The sequence below is a fragment of the Ovis aries genome, chromosome 13 (genome assembly GCF_016772045.2).
Source record: "Ovis aries strain OAR_USU_Benz2616 breed Rambouillet chromosome 13, ARS-UI_Ramb_v3.0, whole genome shotgun sequence".
NCBI lineage: Eukaryota > Metazoa > Chordata > Mammalia > Artiodactyla > Bovidae > Ovis > Ovis aries.
This window is the reverse complement of record NC_056066.1, coordinates 29,159,741-29,181,160: the sequence shown is the minus strand read 5'-3', so window position 1 is coordinate 29,181,160 and position 21,420 is coordinate 29,159,741. Positions and strand designations below refer to the sequence as shown.

Here is a 21,420-nt window from a genome sequence, read left to right as displayed (position 1 = left end):
GGGGTCACTGCTCCTTTCTCGTGGGTCGTGGTGCACACAAGGTTCTGTTTGTGCCCATCAAGAGCCTGTTTCCCCATCTCTTGTACGTTCTGGCGGCTCTGCGGTGGGGTTAGTGGTGACCTCCTCCAAGCTTATGCCATACCCAAGTCTGCTGCAGGCACCAGGCCATACAGTACGTCCCCAGAACGTATTCATCTTATAACTGGAAGTTTGTGCCTTTGACCACCTTTATCTCTTCTCCTCAGCCCCTGCCTCCTGCCTTTGGCAACCATTCTAATTCCACTTATAGGTGAAATCATACAATATTGTCTTTCTCTGACTGATTTTTGTCTTTCTCTGACTGATTTATTTCAGTCATAATGTCTAACATAATGTCCTCAAGGTCTATCCATGTTGACCTAACTGGCAGAATTTCCTTCCTTTTATGGATGAATAATATTCCACTGCATACATACGTGTGTGTATACATATACATATATACACATACATACATTTCCTGTATCCATTCATCCATCAGTGGACACTTACATTGTTTCCGTGTCTTGGCTTTTGTGAATAATACTGCCATCTTTGCCTGAATAAATAACTTCTGACCCTGGGTGACTCAGCCACTCGTGGCCACAGCAGAACATGTGGCTGGAGGAGTTACTTGTTTTCCGACTCTCCAAGATGGCTACTTCATACCCTCTAACCCCTGCACCACTGTTTTCTCCCATTCTGTGTTGTTGTTTGGTTACCAGTTGTGTTCTGACTCTTTGTGAACCCATGGGCTGCAGCACGCCAGGCTTCCCTGTCCTTTCCCATTTCCCAGAGTTTGCTCAAACTCATATATCCATTGAGTCACTGATACCATCCAACTAGCTCATCCTTTGTCATCCCCTTCTCCTCCTGCCTTCAGTCTTTCCCAGCATCACAGTCTTTTCCAATGAGTCGGCTCTTTGCATCAGGTGGCCAAAGTATTAGAGCTTCAACTTCAGCATCAGTCCTTCCAATGAATATTCAGGGTTGATTTCCTTTAGGATTGATTGGATTGATCTCCTAGAGTAGACTAGAGATCTCCCAGTCTCTAACGGGCAAGTATTCAAGCCCACGCGTCTATGCTTAGTTGCTCAGTTGTGTCCAACTCTTTGCAACCCTGCCAGGCACCTCTGTCCATGGGATTTTTCCAGGCAAGAACACTGAAGTGGGTTGCCATTTCTTTCTCCAGTGGATCTCCCCAACCCAAGCTCTTCTCTCTCTTCCTTTTCCTGGAATTGAACTAAGAACCCAGAAGAGGTGAGGATCTTAGCTAATGGTAGAATCATGAGACGCAGCAGGTCTGTGATCACACCAGGCCACCTTCAAGCCCAGATTCAAAGGGAACAGAAAGTATGAATCCAAAAAGGGAGCTGGCTGTAGCAGAAAGAAGCAGACTGGGGATTCATGGAGTCTTGTTAATGGCACAGCATTCAAGTGAAATCCACCAACTCCCGCCACATGGTCCCAGAGCTTTCCTAAGCCCAGAACTAGGCGTCCATGTGCCTTCCACACCTTCTGGCTCCAACCTTGGATTCCACCCATCCCTGCCTCCCTTATGCCCCCTTCTCTCCTTATCAGTAACCAGGAAGGTGAATTAAAACAGCCCTCCAGCTGAAGGTTCTGTACCTTATCACAAAACCACCCTTTCTGCCATATCCGGCAGTAATGTCCTAGCTCCCAGACAAAACTGAAAAACCTGAAGAGTGAGGAAGGGGTCATATTCACCTTAACACTCCCAGGGCCTAGCCCCACGCCCACTTTAGTATCGGTATACAATGAGCAATTCATTGAAAGGTTGAGTAAATAAATATTTTAAAAAACATCCAGATCCCACTGCTTTTTGTACTTCCTGTATAGCTCACTCATGCTACAGTTAATTATTTGCTTTATCATGGCTGCTAAGAGGAGGACAGTTCATCAGTACCCACATGCACACAGACACACAGTCAGAGTGTTAGAATTGCTCTCTCTCTCTCTCTCTCTAAGGAGCAAGAAGTATGGTCATATTATAAGCCTAGGGATATCCAGATAGGTTTTGTTTGATTAATTTATTCAGTCTGCTGTATCACTTCCCTCTTCTATGTAACCAGAAATTGAGAACCATTTATTTCTCCCTTTCCCTCTCTCATTTGCATTCCAGCTTTTAAAAATTGTCTACACTTTGTTAATTTTTAAATTCACCTTACTTTTTGAGTTGTACTAGCTGTACTTTTCCTTGTCTCAGTAGAGTACAGACATACCAGGATAACACTAGGTGATCTTGTTTCTTGTTTTCTTACCAGCTGGAAGGAGAACCATATGTAGATAATTTTTGGTCTTTGCAGTTCTGTTCTGAAAAACCAAGATAAAACTGAATTGCTAAATGATATATTCAAATTTTTATTCTCAAACTAGTCAAGTGTAGGTGCATTTCTTTATTTTTTTAAATGGAGTCAGAGAAGGAAAAAAATAAACTCTTGCCAGTCAGAAATGTAAGTGCTGTATGTAAATGTAAATGCTGTCAGCCATGTGAATTTTTTGTGTTGCCTGGATGTTATCACGTGTCAGACTCCCCCAAAGGAAGGGAGAGATGGTGAGATGACAGTTTGGTGACAGAGCCTCACACGTGTTGTGTGCATAGTTTTGGGTGATGCCCCGTTGTTTGGTTTTATGTGACACTAGAGCAAAAAATTTGCTGGCTGAGAGATGGAGATGGGAGAAGCAGAGGTGTTCTCATTAGCAAGATTGAATGCTTCAGGTGAAGTTTTGTTTTGAAATGTTTACAACCAAATGAAATAGAATAAGCTCATGGTTAATGAGCATTTTCCTTGAACAATAAAGTCTGCTCACTTGTTTTCCTATCTGTAGGTAGGTATCTAAATTCAGACCACATACACCCTAAAACCATTCTCATCAGACCAGGTGGAATTATGGAGACTGCTTTCTCTGTCTCTCTGTCTCTCTTGCTCTCTCTCTCACACACACACGCGCGCGCACACACAGGCACACATGCGCACATGATTTAAAGTAAGCGCATGCTCCCAATGGAAATGACTTAGCACTCAGTTTCATTTGGAAAGTCAAGAAAGGGGTTGTCGTATCATTGTTGCCTTTTCATACTGTTCATAGGGTTCTCAAGGCAAGAATACAGAAGTGGTTTGCCATTCCCTTCTCCAGTCATTGTTGACAGTGTTTTATATAGAAAGCCTGCAGCAGTTTCAAGTTAACAGTGTGGTGAAGCGGAAGGGCCAACATAGGCACCAAATAACATAGGGCTCTTTACCACCATAGGCTGGATCCATGAATATGCTCCTTGTCACAGAATGCTTGCAAATTGCATTTTTTTCCTGCTTTTTTAAAAATTGAAGTATAGTTGATTTACAATGTTAAGTTAGTTTCAGGTGTACAACGTCGTGATTCAGTATTCTTATACATGATAGTCCACTTGTTTTGTTATAGTCATTCATTTGTTTTATTTTTTAGATTCCGCATAAAAGCTGTATCATATATTTGTCTTTCTGTGTCTGACTTAACTTCACTCAGTATGATAATCTCCAGGTCCATCCACGTTGCTGCAGATGGCCTCATTTTGTTCTTTTTTATGGCTGAGTAATATCCCATCGTATATATGTACCGCATCTTCTTTATTCTATTGTAGATTATTAAGGAGATTCTCAGGTGACTCAGTGGTAAAAGAATCTGACTGCCAATTCAGGAGAACGCAAGAGTCTCTGGTTCAGTCCCTGAGTCAGGAAGATCCACTGGAGAAAGGAATCGCTTCTCTAGTGCTTCAGTATTCTTGCTGGGAAAATCCTTTGGACAGAGCAGCCTGGCGGGCTACAGTCCTTGGGGTCACAAAGAGTCAGACATGACTGAGTGACTGAGTATAGCGCACACAGCTTACTACGTGAAATAATGTGTATACAAGAGCTTTGTAAATCCTAAAGCACTGAACTTCACCTCTCATAAGATAAGTGGAGCTGTAGTTTGAGTCTACATTGGTCTTTGATTTGTTGTCGCCTTCATTAATTTTGGAAGTGGTGGATCCATTGAAAGTTTCTAGGTAGGGAAAGGTCACGGTCAGAGCAGAATTTGAGAATCATCAGTAGATGAGGCAAGAAATGGATGAGGCTGGAGCACAGGGAAGTTAGGAGACTTTTGTGATAGTTGAAGCCAGGGGTGGTATAAGATCATGTAGGGTGGAGGCAGAATGGAAGGAAAAGACAATGCTGGAAACGTTGATAAGGGAAGATAGGGCAGTTCCTTGAATGAATGTACAGAAGAGTAAAAAGGGAAAACAATTTTGGCAACCCAGAATCAAACCTGGGTGTTGGGGGGAGTAGGTCTTTGTCAAGTGGGAGAGAAGGTAGTGATGGTTTTAGTGCCTGGTGGGCATCCAGCTCGAGGTGCTAAAAAGGCATGGAGCTTAGCAGAGTCCCCGGCAGGACAGGAAGGTAACTGTGAGGCTGCAGCAAGGGCGACAAGTCAGGAGAGAGTCAGGAACAGCAGAGGCAACTGTGCTGAGCCTTCAGGATCTCTCCTCAGAAGTAGGAGGAAAAGAAAGCACTCGTAGAGCAAAAGGCCTGCGACTCTGCAGAGAGCAGAGGGCAGGACCGCCACCGCCGGCAGGGAGGGCTGCTGGGCGGGGGTGGGGAACAGTGCGCCCCATTGTGAAGGGCCGGAGGGGTGAAGGCGACCAAGGGTCACAGGGTTTGCAGATTATGCAGTCGTCAGTTGACATTTCCAAGGGCAGCATGCATTGAGGGGGAAAGCCAGGGCATTGGGTGGAAGGAGAGGAGACTGATGGGGAGAACAGAGTGAAAGTCGTGTCTTATTGTTATTTTTCTCAATGAGAAAGTAAGGAATATATGTGTTGACTGGAGAAGAAAAGCCCCTAGAGAGAGATTTTTGATGAAGTCCAAAAAAACTGGTCAAATAACAAGTCTTGCAATAAAACAAGCAAAAGTCAGAATACTTGGATTGACCTTGGGGGAGGGCAGGGACAGAAAGGCAGCAGAGGAGATGGAAGAAAAGTTTGAAGTGCAGACAGAAGTGGTGCCCTGGTGTCTTCAGTACAGTTGGCTCTGACCATTTGGGCGATGGCGGTGGAGCCCCAAGTTTGAGAAGAAGAGTGGATGTTTGAAGCAGCTGCTGTGGCGAGTGTGGGGGTGGGACATCCACAGAAGAGAGACAGCCCTGTCCCCCTCCACCATCCATCCACACCCAGTCCGGTCCTTCCTGAAAAGTGTGGGAACGTAGCAGCTTTCATACATAAATTTAGGCTTAAGAACATACCATTCCCTGCCCAGCCTACACACACCCACTTTAGATTGTATTTGCACTGTGGCTTAGACTATTTCAACCCTTATACTCCTTAGATGTTTCTTTGGTCGTTTCACCAGGCAGAGGTCTTGCCTTTTCTCCTGGGAGGACAATGTTTGATCCCCCACAGGTATCAGTGCATGCTGGTCACGCGTATGTCAAAGCAGCTGGACCAGCCACATCTCCTTCTCGGAAACCTGCTTCCGCATCGCCCTTCTGTGCTCCCCGCCCAGTACTCCTCCTGCCACAGAAAACAGACACGCATGTCTGGCCTAGGAGCAGGTTCTCCTGCACAGAAAAGGGAAGGAAGGCAGCAGGGAGAGAGAGGAGGGGAGAGATGCAGCTCCCAGTGAAAGGCACGATGAGCCGGGGAGTAAGAGCAGGCACAAGAGAGAGACAGAGCTAGAGACAGACACACAGAGACACAGAGGCAGAGAGAAACAGACACGCAGAGAGACAGAGACAGGAGGATACAGAATTGGGATGGCCGAATGATGCTAAAGCTGAAACTCCAGTACTTTGGCCACCTCATGCCAAGAGTTGACTCATTGGAAAAGACTCTGATGCTGGGAGGGACTGGGGGCAGGAGGATAAGGGGGCGACTGAGGATGAGATGGCTGGATGGCATCACTGACTAGATGGACGTGAGTCTGAGTGAACTCCGGGAGTTGGTGATGGACAGGGAGGCCTGGAGTGTTGCAATTCATGGGGTCGCAAAGAGTCGGACACAACTGAGCGACTGAACTGAACTGATGATGTAACTTGTATGTGGAATCTAACGAATAATACAAATGAATCTGTTTACAAAACAGAAATAGACTCACAGACATCGAAAACAAACTTATCATTACCAAAGGGGAAAGAGGTGGGCGGGGGTAAACTCGGAGCTTGGGATTAACAGATGCACATTACTATATATAAAACAGATAAGCAGCAAGGATTTACTATATAACAGGGAATACTATTCAATATCTGGTAAGAACCTATAATGGAAAATAACCTGAAAAAATTATATATGTATAACTGAATCACCTTGCTGTTCACCTGAAGCTATCATAATATTGTAAATCAATTGTACTTTAATTTTAAAAATAAGGAACTGGGGCTTCCCTGGCAGTCCAGTAAGATTAAGACTCCACGCTTCCACTGCAGGGGATGTGGGTTTGATTCCTGGTCAGGGAAGTTCCACATGCTAAGAGATGCGGCCAAAAAAGAAAAAAATTAGAAACCAATGACAAAAATAGTCACCTATTTAGAACCCTCCTCAATCTGAAAAGGATACCTTTTTAATAGAATTTAAGGAGAACTTTTAAAAACTAAAGCGCCAGTTTATTAAAATTTTAAATTAAAAAAAAAAAAAGAATGGAGGTGAAATGCCCAGTGGCTTGAGAACTGGCAACAGCCCTGGTTGTGATATCGGGGTCCTAGGCTGGTCCCTGTAAGGCCTGGCTGGACTGCTCTCCTGGGTTCCGCAGGATTTCCTTTCCTCTTTCAGCAGCCTCCCCTTTTCCTTGGTCTAGGCTGAGTGGGTTTCTGTCTCTTTCAGCCAAAGGAGCCTTCACAGTGACCTCAACCTGCCCGTCTCAGGGGGTCTGAAGGGGCACACAGTAACCGACCTATGTTCTGAGGTAACCTGCCTGGCCTCTGCTTTCTGCCTCGACCCTCATGAGGAAGCGGCCCCTCTTTGCACCTTTACACTGCAGACACACCCTTCCTTCCTTCCTAGTAGTGAGTTTCCCATTTCTCAGTGTATAAAACCCAGACATCAGCAATATTGTTTAGAATGAAGAACAGTGGAGAATGGGAACCAAATCACAGAAAGTTCACTATGATTGAAAGAAAATAATAGTGACCTAAATGGGAGGGAAATCCAAGAAAGGGGATTATATGTACACTTATAGCTGATTCTCTTTGCTGCACAGCAGAAACTAACATAACATTGTAAAGCAACTGTGTGCATTTGTCCTCAGTCGCTCAGTCACGTCCAGCTCTTTGCAACCCCATGGACTGTAGCCTGCCAGGCTCCTCTGTCCATGAAATTTTTCAGGCAACACTACTGGAGTGGGTTGCCATTCCCTCCTCCAGGGAATCTTTCTGACCCAGGAATCGAACCCACATCTTCCGTGGCTCCTGTATTGGCAGGCAGATTCTTTCCCGTTGAACCACCAAAGCAACAATACTCCAGTAAAAATTAATTTTAAAACATTAAAAGAATAAAAGCAGCTCAAGCAATTGAGACCACTCCAAAAATCATGTATCTATCTAACAAAAAAAAAAATAGGAATAGGAGGATAAGATGTTGTCATATAGTTGAGGGTGAGGAGATGGAGGAGAAAGGATTTGCTTTGACCTTCAGTCTCTGAGGACAGCTTAGAGAAGAAGGAAAGAGGCAGACAGAAGGTGTGGGAGGTGGATGGGAGAGGGATCCGGTGAGGCCAGTGCTCCCGGCATGTGTGGAGCGCCCCCAGATCATGAGGTGCCCAAGCTCTGTGCAGACCAAGGAGGGGACAGCAAGAAGACATCACGGTGGTATGACATTAGAGGAAGAGGAGAGAGGGCTCAGGCAAGCTGAAAGTTAACAGATACAGCAGCAGGGATGCCAGGGCATCACCACGGCTGTGTTTTAGGGGTAAAGAAAGGACGCCGATGGTCTGGAATGGAACAGGACTGCTGTACGTGTCCACCTGGCCTCAGTGGAGGCAGCCAGATTAAACAGGACTGTTGCGAGCTTGAGCATCTGGCTCCCACAGGCTCCAGAGCTGGTCAATGTTTATGGAAGACCAGTCATTTGAGAAATGCAGTCAGTAGTTTCCAGGAGGTAAGGGTACCATTGTGACCTCCTCGGTCATCCATGGTCAAGGCAGCCCACCCAGTAAGTCTGTGTTGGTGGTGAGTCCGTCTGGGCTTTTGTGGTCTCACCTATCTGAAGAGACTTGGATTAGTTGATCCTTGGAGCTCCAGAACTCCCTTATTGAGAGCAATTCTGGTTTTTGTTTGGCTGGTTTTTGGCCATGCTGTGGCAGCTTGCAGGATCTGAATTTCCCAACCAGGGACTGAACCTGGATCTTCGGCAGTGAAAATGCCAAGTCCTAACCACTGGACCACTAGAGAATTCCCCTAGAACACTTCATGACAGGCTTATTCCTCCCCTAAAAGTTTCTGATCCAGAGTGAAAAGGAGCCTTGGTGTAGACGTGAAAGACCATGAGCCCTGGGCAGAGCTGCTGTGTCAGAACAACCACGAATTGGAAGGAGAGGGAGCAGCCAGCTGACCACAGAGAAATATGGTCTCCCTCAAGCCTGGAGCAGGTTACACAATGGCCAGAAGATCAGGGCAGACCACTGTGTTTGAGGAATCACTTTATTTAACCCAGAGAGATGTGTACTTCCATCAGTAAACGCTCCCAACTCCCATCTCAGTGAGTTTTTGTCTTCATGATGTTTTTTGCTGATTGTGTGCAAACTGATTTAGTACGTTTATGTCTCGTGACCCTCACTACATCATTAGATAAAAACGGGTTCAGGTTTTACAGTCAAAACAAGATCTGGAGCAAAGTCAAACTGCGGATGGTGTCACAAGGTAACTGTCTAACGGGGCTGTTGGCTCAAGCCGTCCTTCTCCACAGGGTTTCCTGGAAGGAGTAGTTCTCACATCCGTTCAAGAGGCTCATCATAAAATCTGTAACATAATAGTCAGGAGTTGGATGCACCCACCAGAGTAGACGGAAGGCCAAGAGACATTTCACTGTGTGTTCTTGTTTGCGTTTCTTGTCCAGCGGCACATCTGCCGCCTGCTCTGCTCCAGCGTGGTCTATGCACTTAGACCAGATTTTACTAGGAAGGCTAAGAATATGTTTGTAACAGTCTCAAAGGATTTCTCTTGCCTTGTGTGTTTCAAGATGTTAATTGCCATCTACTCATTTCACTTATGTAGACTCTCTTTCCCAAAACGATACCCCTACCCATAGACCAAGACTGGGCAGTGAAAAGACTGCTCACAAATAGAGCTTTTTGTGAAAAACCTAAATAACATCCTGTGTCAAAGCAGACGTGACAATGGGCTATTATTTCTGTCCCCATAATAGCATGTTGTCACATCTCTGTGCCCCGCGTGAATGGGCCATGAGAAGGGATGTGGGGTGGAGTGGGGGCGGGGGAGCCACGCTGAAACCTTAGAGGAGCCTCTCCGGGGTTTGCATTTTCTAAAAACAGAAACCGCTTCTCCAGGAGGTAACCCAGAGGTTCATATCTGCAGGTGCCCGGCCACAGCCTCGAGTACATTTCCAGAGAAGAGCCCTGCGGCTGCCAGAGAACACCAGCTACAGTGACCTGACCGCCTTTCTCACGGCCGCCAGCTCTCCCTCCGAGGTGGACGGCTTTCCTTATTTGCGAGGATTAGATGGAAACGGAACAGGTAATAATCTATCTGTCTTCTGCAGGGGGAATCTGTGTTTGCATCTTTTATAGGTGTTTGTATCTTTCTAAGTGAAGGACCAGACATGCAGAAGGGGGAGATCTGTCTATAAGTTCTGGTACACTGAAACCGTCATTTAAGGAATTTAGTCTGCACCACTGCGGGGTTGAATTTTCAGGAATTTGAATCGCTGAACCTTTCTGCTGGGACCAGTTGCCTTAAGCACCCTCTCTGAGCTCTCCTTTGGCTGCCTAAATTTATTTAATTCCCAGAAGTTCTTTTCATTGAATTTTTCAAGTGTCAGATCAGAGTTGGAGGTTTTCTGTTCTGTTTTCAACCTCGCTCCACTTGCCCCTGGAACATTTTTGGTGGAGCAGCCTGCCCAGCTGTGCAGAGATGTACACACCACTCGCCACATGTCACAGCTGGAAGGGGAAGGGTGGGTGGCATTGAATCTGATTCCCAGAGGAGCACAGCAGTGCCCCCAGCCACCAGCACGTGGAGTACTTCGGGGCAGGGAGATTCTGGACTGCAAGAGCTGAGTCCATCCAGCCTTTTCCACAGCCTCCCTTTCTCCAAGCTTGCTCTTTCTGCCTTCCACTCGGCGAAGTGTTCAGGCTTTATAGTTGATTTTGAATCATCTCCTGGCAGATCCATAAGTCCACTCAGTCATTCTCACCCTATGCTGGCAGGACTCACAGTACTCAAAGATCACAGAACAAAAAGCTACCAGTCAGAAAATAGGTAATAATTCCTTATCAGTGAAAGACCGCCTTTTACCTCCATTTGCACTCAAGAGAACTCCATGCTAACGTGGTCCCCGTTCCTCCTTCTGCTGAACAGAGGGTGGTGGAGTCTCAATTCCTGAGTCATTTTCTTGTCTCCCCCTTTCCTTTCCCCAATACTTTACATGAGTCACAGCATAAACTTGAAAAACAAAGGCTGTTCTGGGTTGAATCCCATGAGGTGAGTACGTTGCTGTATTTCCCAGGGACGCTTTGATTGAATTTCGCCTAATTGTCTAGTGCTTTACAGAAACTGATCATCCTGCAAAAGCTTTTCATCCATGCAACATATGATCCATTTTGTAGAATTTGGATAAATGTCTGGTTACAGTGCAAGGTCACCTGGTGATTTGTTACCCGCTCTTCTTCCCTCTGTGGCACCTGTTTTGAGAAATGTTTCTTCTTCCTTGAATGTTTGTGTGATAATGATGCAATAAATAGTCAATCACCAACACCCAGAAGAGTTGCATGGTGTTCATCTTAAGTGAATATTGTTGGGGAAAAAAGTTGACTTTTCATTTAAATGGATAGGCCTGGGAGGGAAGTACTATTTCAGGGAACATGATAATCTGAGGCCATCATGAAACCTCCAATCCAGCCTCCATCATAAAACCCCGAAGTTGGCAGGATAACCTCAGTCATTTTTCTGTGCCCCAATTCCAAGATGTCTTGAATAAATTATAAAATGCAAGATGACGGTAAGGTAGAGAGAAGACATAGGACAATTGATTTTAGAGGAGTTGTTTTATTTTAAAATCACCCTGTTATTTCAGAGGGAAGAGAGAAAGTCTTTGGAAGGTTATATTCAGCTTGTTTTCCACTGAAATAACTGGCCAGTTGACCTAGGAAGAATCAGGCCTCCTCCCAGGAAAGGCAGCCACCATCATGGTGTCCACTTAGCACCCCAGCAGCCCATCAACTGGGGCTTCTCTTTTGCCCCACCTTTGCCTCCTGTTTTATAAAATGCATCTAAGAGATTTCAACTTAGTGTGAGTGCCTGGACCACACTAATCCATGAGATGGCAAGTTATCAGTAGAATTCAGTGAAGTAAACAGAGACTATAAGTGTGACTGGAGAATGACTGGCTTCCCTGGTGTGTCCTTCCCAACCCCTAAGGGGGGTTGTTTATCCCTGCCCCCACTTTGAAAGAGTTTCCAGAGTTGTAGAAATACAGCCACGTGGAGCTTTCAGTTGCTTCCTCACTTTCTCTTCCCCGTACATCCTCACAGCCTCATGCTTCCCCTGTGGTTGCTAAGAAAGCCCAGACCTGCTCTGTGATGTTCTCAAGGGTTTTTAAGAAATTACTTCTGGCAACTCCAGGAAGACAGAGAGGAGTCAGTAATATGACTAATGTGCAAAGCCAAACAGAACTTTGGATGCTATCTGGGCAAAACCGCTTTTGTTCTAAGTGATGAGTCGGTGGCCTCCTAGCTTGGTCCTGAGGTGCTGCTTTTGCTTGTCTTTATTGGGATGTGATGGGAGTCAGGTAATATCAAGATGGAACATCAAGAAGGAGAGAGTCCTTGTATAGAGAACTCAGTGTTTTGTAAGAAGTTGCAGTCTCATAAGAAGGGCTGGAAGGTAAACCGTGTAGCCCTTCAAAGCATGAGCGGTTCCAGAATAAAGAAAATGGGAGGGTCGAGAGTCCTTTTGGAAGCTGTCGAGTGGAAGCACTGAGAGAGGAGAGAGCCCTCAAGAAAGCAGATATAACTGCCTGCCACGTCTTTGAACAGAGAACTTTCTAACGAATGCTAAATCACATGCACCTAGTAGTACACAAGTATGCCTCTTTCTTCAGTGCTCATCTTACTTTGGAATGTTTATAGTACAGTTTGTTTCTTTCTATAGATTCATAAGAAAGCATCTAGTCCAGCCTCCTTAGCTTTGCAGCTCAGAGCAGCGGACCCCAGAAGAGTGAAGTGACTTGCGGAAGGCCGCATAATTAGTTGGTGGCAGATCTGGTCTAGGACTCGGGCTTCCTGGGCCGGGGATATGCAAGATTATAGGAAACGAAGACTCAAAAGGGGATGCCATTTCTAAGAATCAAGAGGCAGTGTTAAGGATGGAGGGTGAGAGTGGAGTACTTTTCTGCTCTCCCTGCTGCTTCCGGCCTGGCGTTTTAATGAAAGAAGCAGCCTTGGGGACTTCCCTGGTGGTCCAGTGGTTAAGACTTCATCTTCCAATGCGGGCGGTGTGGGTTCGACCCCTGATCAGGGAGCTAAGATCCCACGTGCCTCATGGCCAAAAAGCCAAACAAACAAAAAAAGCAATTAAAAAAAAAAACCAGAAGCAATATTGTAACAAATCCAATAACGACTTTTAAAATGGTCCACATTCAAAAAAACTTTTTAATTTTTTTTTTTTTAAAAAAGAAGCAGCATTACCTAACTGGAAACATTATCTGTAAGTTGCTTATATAAAATCAGGTCATGAATCTGTCTTTAAGTCCTGTCTCATCTGGAGAGTTCAGCAGAGCCTAGAGAGATCTGGCTCGGCTTCTGTGTCGCCTTTGGGCAATGGATACATTTCGGTCCTCTGTCCACAGGATGTTGTGACAAAAAAAGATGGTGAATTCTGCGTTTTGTTTCTCTTCATCCTACAATGAAGTGGTCAGGTTAAAAGATTTCAGAACTTAAATCAATGCTTCCGATGTGGACCTTTTGATGAAATCATCTCCATCCCTTTTTTTTTCATTGGAAAACAGAGATGGATGTGATAGAAATTGCTCTGCAAAGAGGTTAGCTACCACTGGTTGTTGAAACTCTCAAATTCACTAGATTTGTTTTAAATGTTTAAATTTAGTCCTAACTGGAGGTTTGCATTAACTCAGGTAGTTAATTGATAAGTAGATAGGTATATAAGGAGCTTAATAAGAAATCCTATAAATTATGTTCTAATGTAGCTTAAATTTTTCTATCAGTGTGTTTTCATTGTATTCAAGGGAAGATTTTAAATTATGACCAAATACATTTTGTATGATAATTATATTTCACTGGAGAAAAATTCTTCTCAAATGGATCCCTTAAGTGTATAAATATAATACCACTTTCATAAGCATTCCCCAATTTATCTGTAAAGTAGATAGTCATTAAACCATTGGCTTGGAGAAAAGGCCTCTAATGTAGAATAATTGGTATATTAAATTCCTTTTAAACAGATCAAAATAACAATGGCAACCAAAATAACTCATAAATATTTCAAGTGCAAGTTTTCAATAGTGTCCTTTTAGTAGAAGTTAATATTTTGAAGTACTCCTTGAAGAAATTCATTCTTTTTTTTTTTTCTTATTTTTTAAAAGCAGTCTCTGATTTAAAACATTTGGTTCCACTGTGGTGATCTGCCAAGTAATTAACATGTGTACAGGGCTCGCTTTGTAGAGAAGTTGATTTCAGGGTTTCACACACATACCTTCTCTCCCAGTACAGACAGTCCCCCTTCCATTTTGAAACTCCTTTTGAAAGCACAGGGCAGTGGTTAGAATGGACAGACCTGAACTTGGATCTCAGCCCTACCACACACTAATGTCTACCTATGGGCCTGTTTCCATGACTCCCATCTCTGAGCCTCAGTTTGTTTATGTGTAAAATGGGGATTTTTACCTACCTTAGGACGTCACGGTGAGGACTGTGCATATAAGATACTGAATGCAGTCCCTGGTTTGTAGGAGGCCCAATCCTTGTAGATGTTAGCCGTTACATTTTTCTGTAAACGGTTTCTGCAGCCCCACCTGGGTCCTGTGTGTGCATGTGATGGAGACTGCTTCTTGCTTCCAGGAAACAGCACCAGGTACGACCTAACCCCCGTCACAGCCGTCAGCGTCCACTTGCTCAGCAGTGATGGAACGCCGGTGCTGGTGGATGGCCCCATTTATGTCACCGTGCCCCTGGCCACACAGAGCAGTCTGAGGCACAATGCCTATGTTACGGCGTGGCGGTTTGACCAGAAACTGGGTAAGCAAACTCCTGTGCCAACGATCGGCTAGTGGACTTCATGACTGTTCAATTTCCCTTTTAAGAAGCCTCTGCTAGTCTCTTCCTTGAAGTTATTGAATGCTGCTGCTCACGGCGCTTTGCATGGTTTCTAGTGGGTAAAGCTTACACCTTTTTTTTTCTCCACGCTTAAGCTAATTTGCTTGCTTGAGAAGAATCTTTAAAGGTTATTAGACTTGAATTACCTCTCCTAATCTTTTATCCTTTTATTCTTTAGAAGATCCCATAATCTCTCTTGGTCTTATGGTTTTCTTTTTTCTGTGTTTTGAAAAAGGAAGAAAACAGTGCCAATATTACACAAAAAAAGAAACTAAAAATCACCTAGAGAAACCTACTTATCATATTTTGGATTACAAGCAGCCTTCGCTTTATTGCACTTTGTAGATACTGCATTTTTTACAAATTGAACATTTGTGGCAACTGTGTGTTGTCAGATGATGGTAAGCATTTTTCACAATAAAGTATTTCTTAATTTAAATAGGTACATTAGCTTTTTTAGGCATAATGCTGCTGCATACTTAATTGACTAAAGTATAGTGTAACAGAACCTTTAACACACTGGGAAACCAAAACTTCTTGTGACTCTCTTTGTTGTGATGTTTAATATAGTACAATAGGCCTGGATCTGAACCCACAGTATCTTGGAGATGAGCCTGCATTTCCTTCCAGCCATTGCACTATGCACATGTATATTGGTTATCTTTTGCGTCATAACAGACAGCCCTAAAACTCAGCAGCTTTACACAACAGTGAACATCACCATTTCAGGGAGTCAGGATCCCAGAGTCAGGAACCCAGGCGCAGCTGAGCTGGGTGGTTCCGAGTCAGGTCTTGAGCAAGGTTGCAGTCAGGCTGCCAGCCAGCTCGTCTCAGGATCCAGCAGGGGCTACCAGTGTGCTTTCAGGCATCAGATCCTCACTGGCTGGTGGCCAGAGGCTTCAGTGCCTTGCCACGTGGGCATCCCCACAGGGCCACTCACACCGTGACAGCTTGGTTCCACTGAGCTGTGGAGCAAGTGAGCCAAGAGAAATTGACAAACAAAAGGTACAAGATTTCAGGTGGCTCAGCGGTAAAGAATCCACCTGCCAGTGCAGGAGACACGGGTTCGATCCTTGGGTAGGGAAGATCTCCTGGAGGAAGGCATGGCAACCCACTCCAGTATTCTTGCCTGGGAAATCCCATGGACAGAGTAGCCTGATGGGCTATAGCCCATGGGGTCACAAAAGAGTTGCATAAACTCAACAATAACAGCAACAAACAAAGGGGCAAAGGAGCAAAATGAAAGTCACCATTAGGTGACTTTAGGTCTTTTGTCACCAAAGGTCAAAGTGGCCTCTTCTTCCTTCTTTCCATATGCTGGTAGTCACAGAGCCCAGTGCTGTTCCAATACAAGGAACACCACTCAGGTGGATGAACAGCGGAAGTAGGCATCATGGGCCCTCTTAGAGGCTGCCTACCAAAGATACACATTTAACATGAAGGGGATTATATGCTATGTACTGTTCTATAACTTGCCTTTAAAAAGCATGTGTGATCATGAACATCTTTCCCTGGCATTATTATTCCATAGCAATGGTTACTCTGCAATGTCAGTATTAATATTGCATAGTATACCCTTGTATATTTGTCATAATTCAGTTGCTCAACCTCCTACAATTAGAAAAAAAAATTACTATTCTTACCAGTGCTGGAATGAATGTCTTTGTAGCTAAATCTTTGTATATGGCCATGATTATTTCCTTAGGATAAAATTTTAAAAGAAGAATTGCTGACTTCAAAAAGTACAAAACTCTAAAGCTTTTAATATGTATTTATGACTTTTCCTCCAGAAAGTTTTACAGTTGACATTTGTAGTAAGATTACGGGAAGGAGTACATGCTTGTGTTTAGGATTTTAACAGCACATTGGACCTTATACCCCATTGGTTTCTCAATCTCATGAAAGTAAAACTTGAAAAGACAAGTTTTCAGATAACGTAATTCAGAGTTTTAAATTGTTAGACCATGCATACAAATTCTTAGGAGATTTTTGGTATCAAATGTATTTTCAAAGACACCTAATTCTTTGAGTAGTCAAATTCTAGTTCTAGGAATTTATATTTGGAATTAAATGCTTGTTGGGCTTTCTAGAGTTTGCAGGGGATGTGGTTTGTTTTATGTTGCTTTTGTTTCGTCTTCCAAACACTTACTAACAGACTGCGTAATTACTTGTATTGAATTCCGTGGCTTTACGAGATGCACCAACCTTGACATTGTTAGGAGGATCATCCTGACACATGGACGCGTGGCGCTGGGTCATGTGGGCACTTTGTCACTGGTGTGCCTTCTGCATGGCTTGGAGACTGAGTCACGTGCTCCTGGTCAGGATGTAAGGAGTCCTGGGCTCCCATGAGAAAGTGACTTGAGGGAACCCCTGAGGAAGACAGGAGTTCTGAAGGGAGGGAAAGATGTGGATGATGAAGCCGGGACAGAAGGTAGAAGGAGAGGGGAAAGCTTGCGTTTTGCCTCCTGAAGCCCTGGATCTGCCATTTGGGAAATGCTGAGGCCCACCTCAGGCCAAGTACCTGTCCTGTTTCCGCACTTGTACAGTATGTGTTTTGCCTGAGGCTCTTAGTTCCTTGTATGTTCTCCTTCTCACCATTGTCCACCCAGGTTGGTCCCCAACACGTCACAGCAGTGCTCCAAAGTAGAGCGTGTGGTTAAGAGCAAGGACTCGGAGGCACAATGGATTAGAATTTCAGTTCTGCTTAGCTATTGGCTGTGTGATCCTGGCCAAGTTACATAACCCCTCTGTGCCATAGTCTTCTCAAATGTGAGATGGGAATAATAATAGTACCTAATGTTATGGAGAGTGTCTTTATTTGTCAGAGTACTCCAGAGAAACAGAACCAATAGGATGTGGGTATGTGGGTGGGTGTGTTATGTGTGTGCCTGTGTGTGTGTGTGTGTGTGTGTCTGTGTCTGTGTCTGTGTGTGTCTCTGTGAGGGAGAGAGATTTCTTTTATGAAACTGGCTGATACACTTGAAGAGGCTGGCAAGTTCAAAATCTGAAGGATGGGCTGGAGACCCAGAGAAACACTAATGTTGCGATTTGAGTCCAAAAGGCCATATGCTGGCAGAATTTCCTCTTGCTTGGGGGAGGTCTACCTTTTTCTTAAGGCCTTCAACTAATTAGATGAGGCCCACCTACAGAAAGCATAATCTACTCAATCAATTGATTTAAATCTACTGACCTAAATGTTAATTTCATTTAAAAACTACCTTCAGAGCAACCTCCAGGCATGTTTGATCAAATATTGAGTGCTGTGACCTAGTTGACACATCAAGTTTACCTCCCCAGGGAATAATGAGTTAATATTTGTAAGAAGCTTAGTTCAGTGCCTGGGACATAGTACACCTTAAAAGTGTATTCAGTAAACAAAGATAAGGGTTTCTTTACTACTCTGCAGAAGGGCTTCTCGAACCATGACATCTAGACCACTTTTTTCCAGATTCTTGTTAGCCCAGTTTTTATTATTTACATACCTGGCTGTGTTGGGTCTTAGTTACAGCGTGAAGGATTCTTGTTGTGTCATGTGGGATTTTTCACTGTGGCCCACAGACTCTGGTTACAGCGCATGGGCTCAGTAGCTAGGGGCATGGGCTCAGCAGTTGCTCCACAGCATGTGGGATCCTAGTTCCCTGACCAGAGATTGAACTCACGTCCTCTGCATTGCAAGGCAGGCTCTCAACCACTGGACCACCAGGGAAGTCCTAGTTAGCCCAGATTTCTTGAAGGATTGTTGTCCACATGCTGCTCCCACTTCTCACTCACTTCAGTCCTACTTCTGACTCCTAGTCTCCTGAAACCACAGTCATGATACTCAGCAGCAGCTGCCTGATTGTGGAGTCAAGGGACCTCTGCATCCCATTTATGTCTCTGAAGCATTAGAGGATTTCTTTTTCCTCTAGGCAGGAAGGCCCACCTCCCTGGCTCTCTGACTCAGTGTCCCCCAGGGCCCTCCTCTCCTGCCATATGGGCTCTGCTCTGGGCCCAGCTCCTAATTCGCTTTATATGCAGTCACTGGGGCTGCATCCTCCCACTTCTCATACTCCCACAGCCCTCTGCACCCAGGTCTGCTCTCTGATCTGTGTTCCTGACTGTCTATTAGACATCTGTCTTTAGATATTCTACAGGAAACTCAGATTCATGTGCCTGTAACAGACAGGTACGCTTCTGCCTTTACCCCGTTCATTTCTGTGTTTCCTCTCTTTGTTAAAGGTACCACGTACCAGTAGAAACCTCAGAGTTACCCCCAATTTATTCTTTTTTAAATATTTATTTATTTAGTTTTTATTTATTTGGCTGTTCCAGGTCTTAGTTGCAGCATGCAGAATCTTCTTTGCAGCATGTGGGATCTAGCTCCCTGACCAGGGATCAAACCAGGCCCGCCTGCATTGAGAGCCCAGAGGGACGTTCACCTCCCCTCATTTATTCTTTTGCTTCACCTCCCTGCACCACTGGCAGCCATGTCTGGTCCTTTGCAAGGTCGTGCTGATGTCAGATCAGTGTTTCTTCAACCCACCTTCTCATCTCCTTCGTTAACCTCTGTCTGGGTACAGACTCTGCCTTCTTTCTGACCAGTTCCTGCAGCTGTCTGCCTGTCTGCCACTCTCCTTCCCTCTACCAGGGCTTCTGGGCTGCTGCTGGGTTGTCTGTCAGAACCACAGACCCTTTGCCACATGAGAGCGTCTCAGAGCTACTCATCATAAGGCTGTCCACACTCATTAGCACACACACAGATATCTTCAGAGCTGCCCCCGCCCAGCTCTCCAGCTCACTTTCAGCCACTGTCTCCTGCACACCCTCCACTGCTCCCACACCAAATTGTTTGCTCTTCCCTGGATGTACTTGGGTCTCCCTCATCACTTGTCACACTGCATGATTGCATGAGCAGAGTCTCTCCTCTCAAATTACATTCTCCATCCTCCGACCAATAATTTGCTCCCTCCTAAGCATGTTGTCCAGTTAGCTGTGGCACTAGAAGTCTGTAAGAACATGGCCTTACAGTGTTTCAGTCATTATCCGTGTCCTCATTGAGTCTTCCTTATCTCCGAATCCTCATGATCCAGAACAGTCCCTGGCACTTGCAAGGCACCCAGCTAAAATGTTTGCTGAAAGATTGAATCAGAAGAGGAGCATTTAGATATTTTAAGATTCAGAGCAGTTTAAGATATTATAACATTGATAATAAAGATGATTCTATACATATAATTTACCTTTATATATCTATATATCTGTATCTATATATGTTTAGATCTGTATCTGTATGTTTAAAGAATGATGCTTTGAGTGGTTGTCTGGAGACACAGTTGTATTGCATTTTCTCTGCCCTAGAGCTTCTATCCCTGCTGCTATGCTTCTTCTACTTCTTCCCGCCTCTTCATTTCTGAATGGATGTATTTGAATATAGATAAATAAGGCTGGGGTATAAAAGGCTGTGTTCCTAATACAGTGATGCTTCCAGTAGGGAGTCATACGCAGATTCATGATAACAATATGGCACAGGTCTGTAGAAGCAGCATCCTTGCTCTCATTAGTTTATTTTGTATACAGATCACAAAGATCAAAAGCTTATTTAAAATTTTTTTGTTTGATGTCTGTGGTAAACTGGAAAATTGCCCCCTCCCCCAAAAAGCTCCACATCCTAATCCCTGGACCCTGTGAGTATGACTTGAAATGGAACAGGGACTTTGCGGACATGATTCAGTTAAGAATCTTGAGATGAGGAAATTCTCCTGGATTATCCTCGTGGATCCACTATAATCACAACAGTCCTTATAAGCAAGATGCAGGAGGAATCAGAGATGGCGAAATAATGATGGAAGCAGAAACTGGAGGGATGCACTTTGAAAATGGAGGAAGGGACCACAAGCCAAGGAACAAAGGCAGCCACGAGAAGCTGGAAACAGGCACTAAATGGATTCTTCCGTCAGTCTCCAGAGACAACCAGCCCTACTGATCCTCTGACTTAAGTCCAGTGAAACCGATTTCAGGCTTCTGATCTCTAGAAATAAGAGAAGACCCACTTGTGTCGTTTTAAGCCCCTGAGTTTGTGGTTGTTTATTACAGGAGCAAAAGGAAATTAATACACTGTAGAAATCAGTGAAAACAAAGAAATGTGCATTGTCATGAAGCCTCTAAAAAGTAAGTTATCCAATTCTCTACTTCCTCTCTGGAAATAATCTCGATGGCATTGAGCCTTTAGTCATTGAGAATCTTCATTGTATGGTTGATCTAGTTCCACTTAAATGGTCTTTTTAACTTAGCATATACAGTGAAAATTCTAACTGCCGAATTCCAGGCTCCAACAGATTGTTTGAAAAGGTAACATTTGGAAAGTCATTCAAAAGTGATCAAATGAATTAGAACAAGTTTTCTGAAAACTTTGTCTTTAAGATTGGATGGACATTTCAAAGAAGTCACATGTTCTTTAGAATAGAAGAAGCCTGCATATTTCATAAGGGTGTTTCTACTATTATATTATAATCCATAATGTTATTATTTAAGTAGAAATTAAATTATTGCATTTAAATGAAAAGTTCCAAGAGTATTATAAGATCAGGGAAAAAATAGGAACACATCTTAAGCATGTAGCACTAGTTACTAATTATCTACTATTTATGATTAATTCAGATACAATTATCATTTCAAACCAGTTTAACACTTTAATTGATCTACTTTTCAGGTAAATCAAAGTACTTGAATTTCAAAGTGTTTAACAGCCAGAAACAGTAACTTGTGAATCCATTAAGAATTTCTCATATAAGTAAGGGTCAACAAACTATGGCCTGAAAGCTTAGAATGGTTTTTACACTTTTAAATGTTTGAAGAAAGAATCAAAAGAGGAGTATCTAATGACGCATGAAAATTA

General features: G+C 44.0%; 1 protein-coding gene across 2 annotated transcripts in view; it reads left to right on the top strand.

Annotated features, from left to right (window-relative positions):
* The window catches only part of FAM171A1 (family with sequence similarity 171 member A1), a 129,799-nt gene that overhangs the window by 86,144 nt on the left and 22,235 nt on the right, over positions 1 to 21,420 (top strand). For both annotated transcript variants that reach the window (XM_015099598.4, XM_060396865.1), the window contains exons 4-5: positions 9,574 to 9,732; positions 14,292 to 14,468. In XM_015099598.4, the coding sequence (XP_014955084.3) occupies positions 9,574 to 9,732; positions 14,292 to 14,468 (336 nt within the window). The remainder of the gene's footprint in view (positions 1 to 9,573; positions 9,733 to 14,291; positions 14,469 to 21,420) is intronic.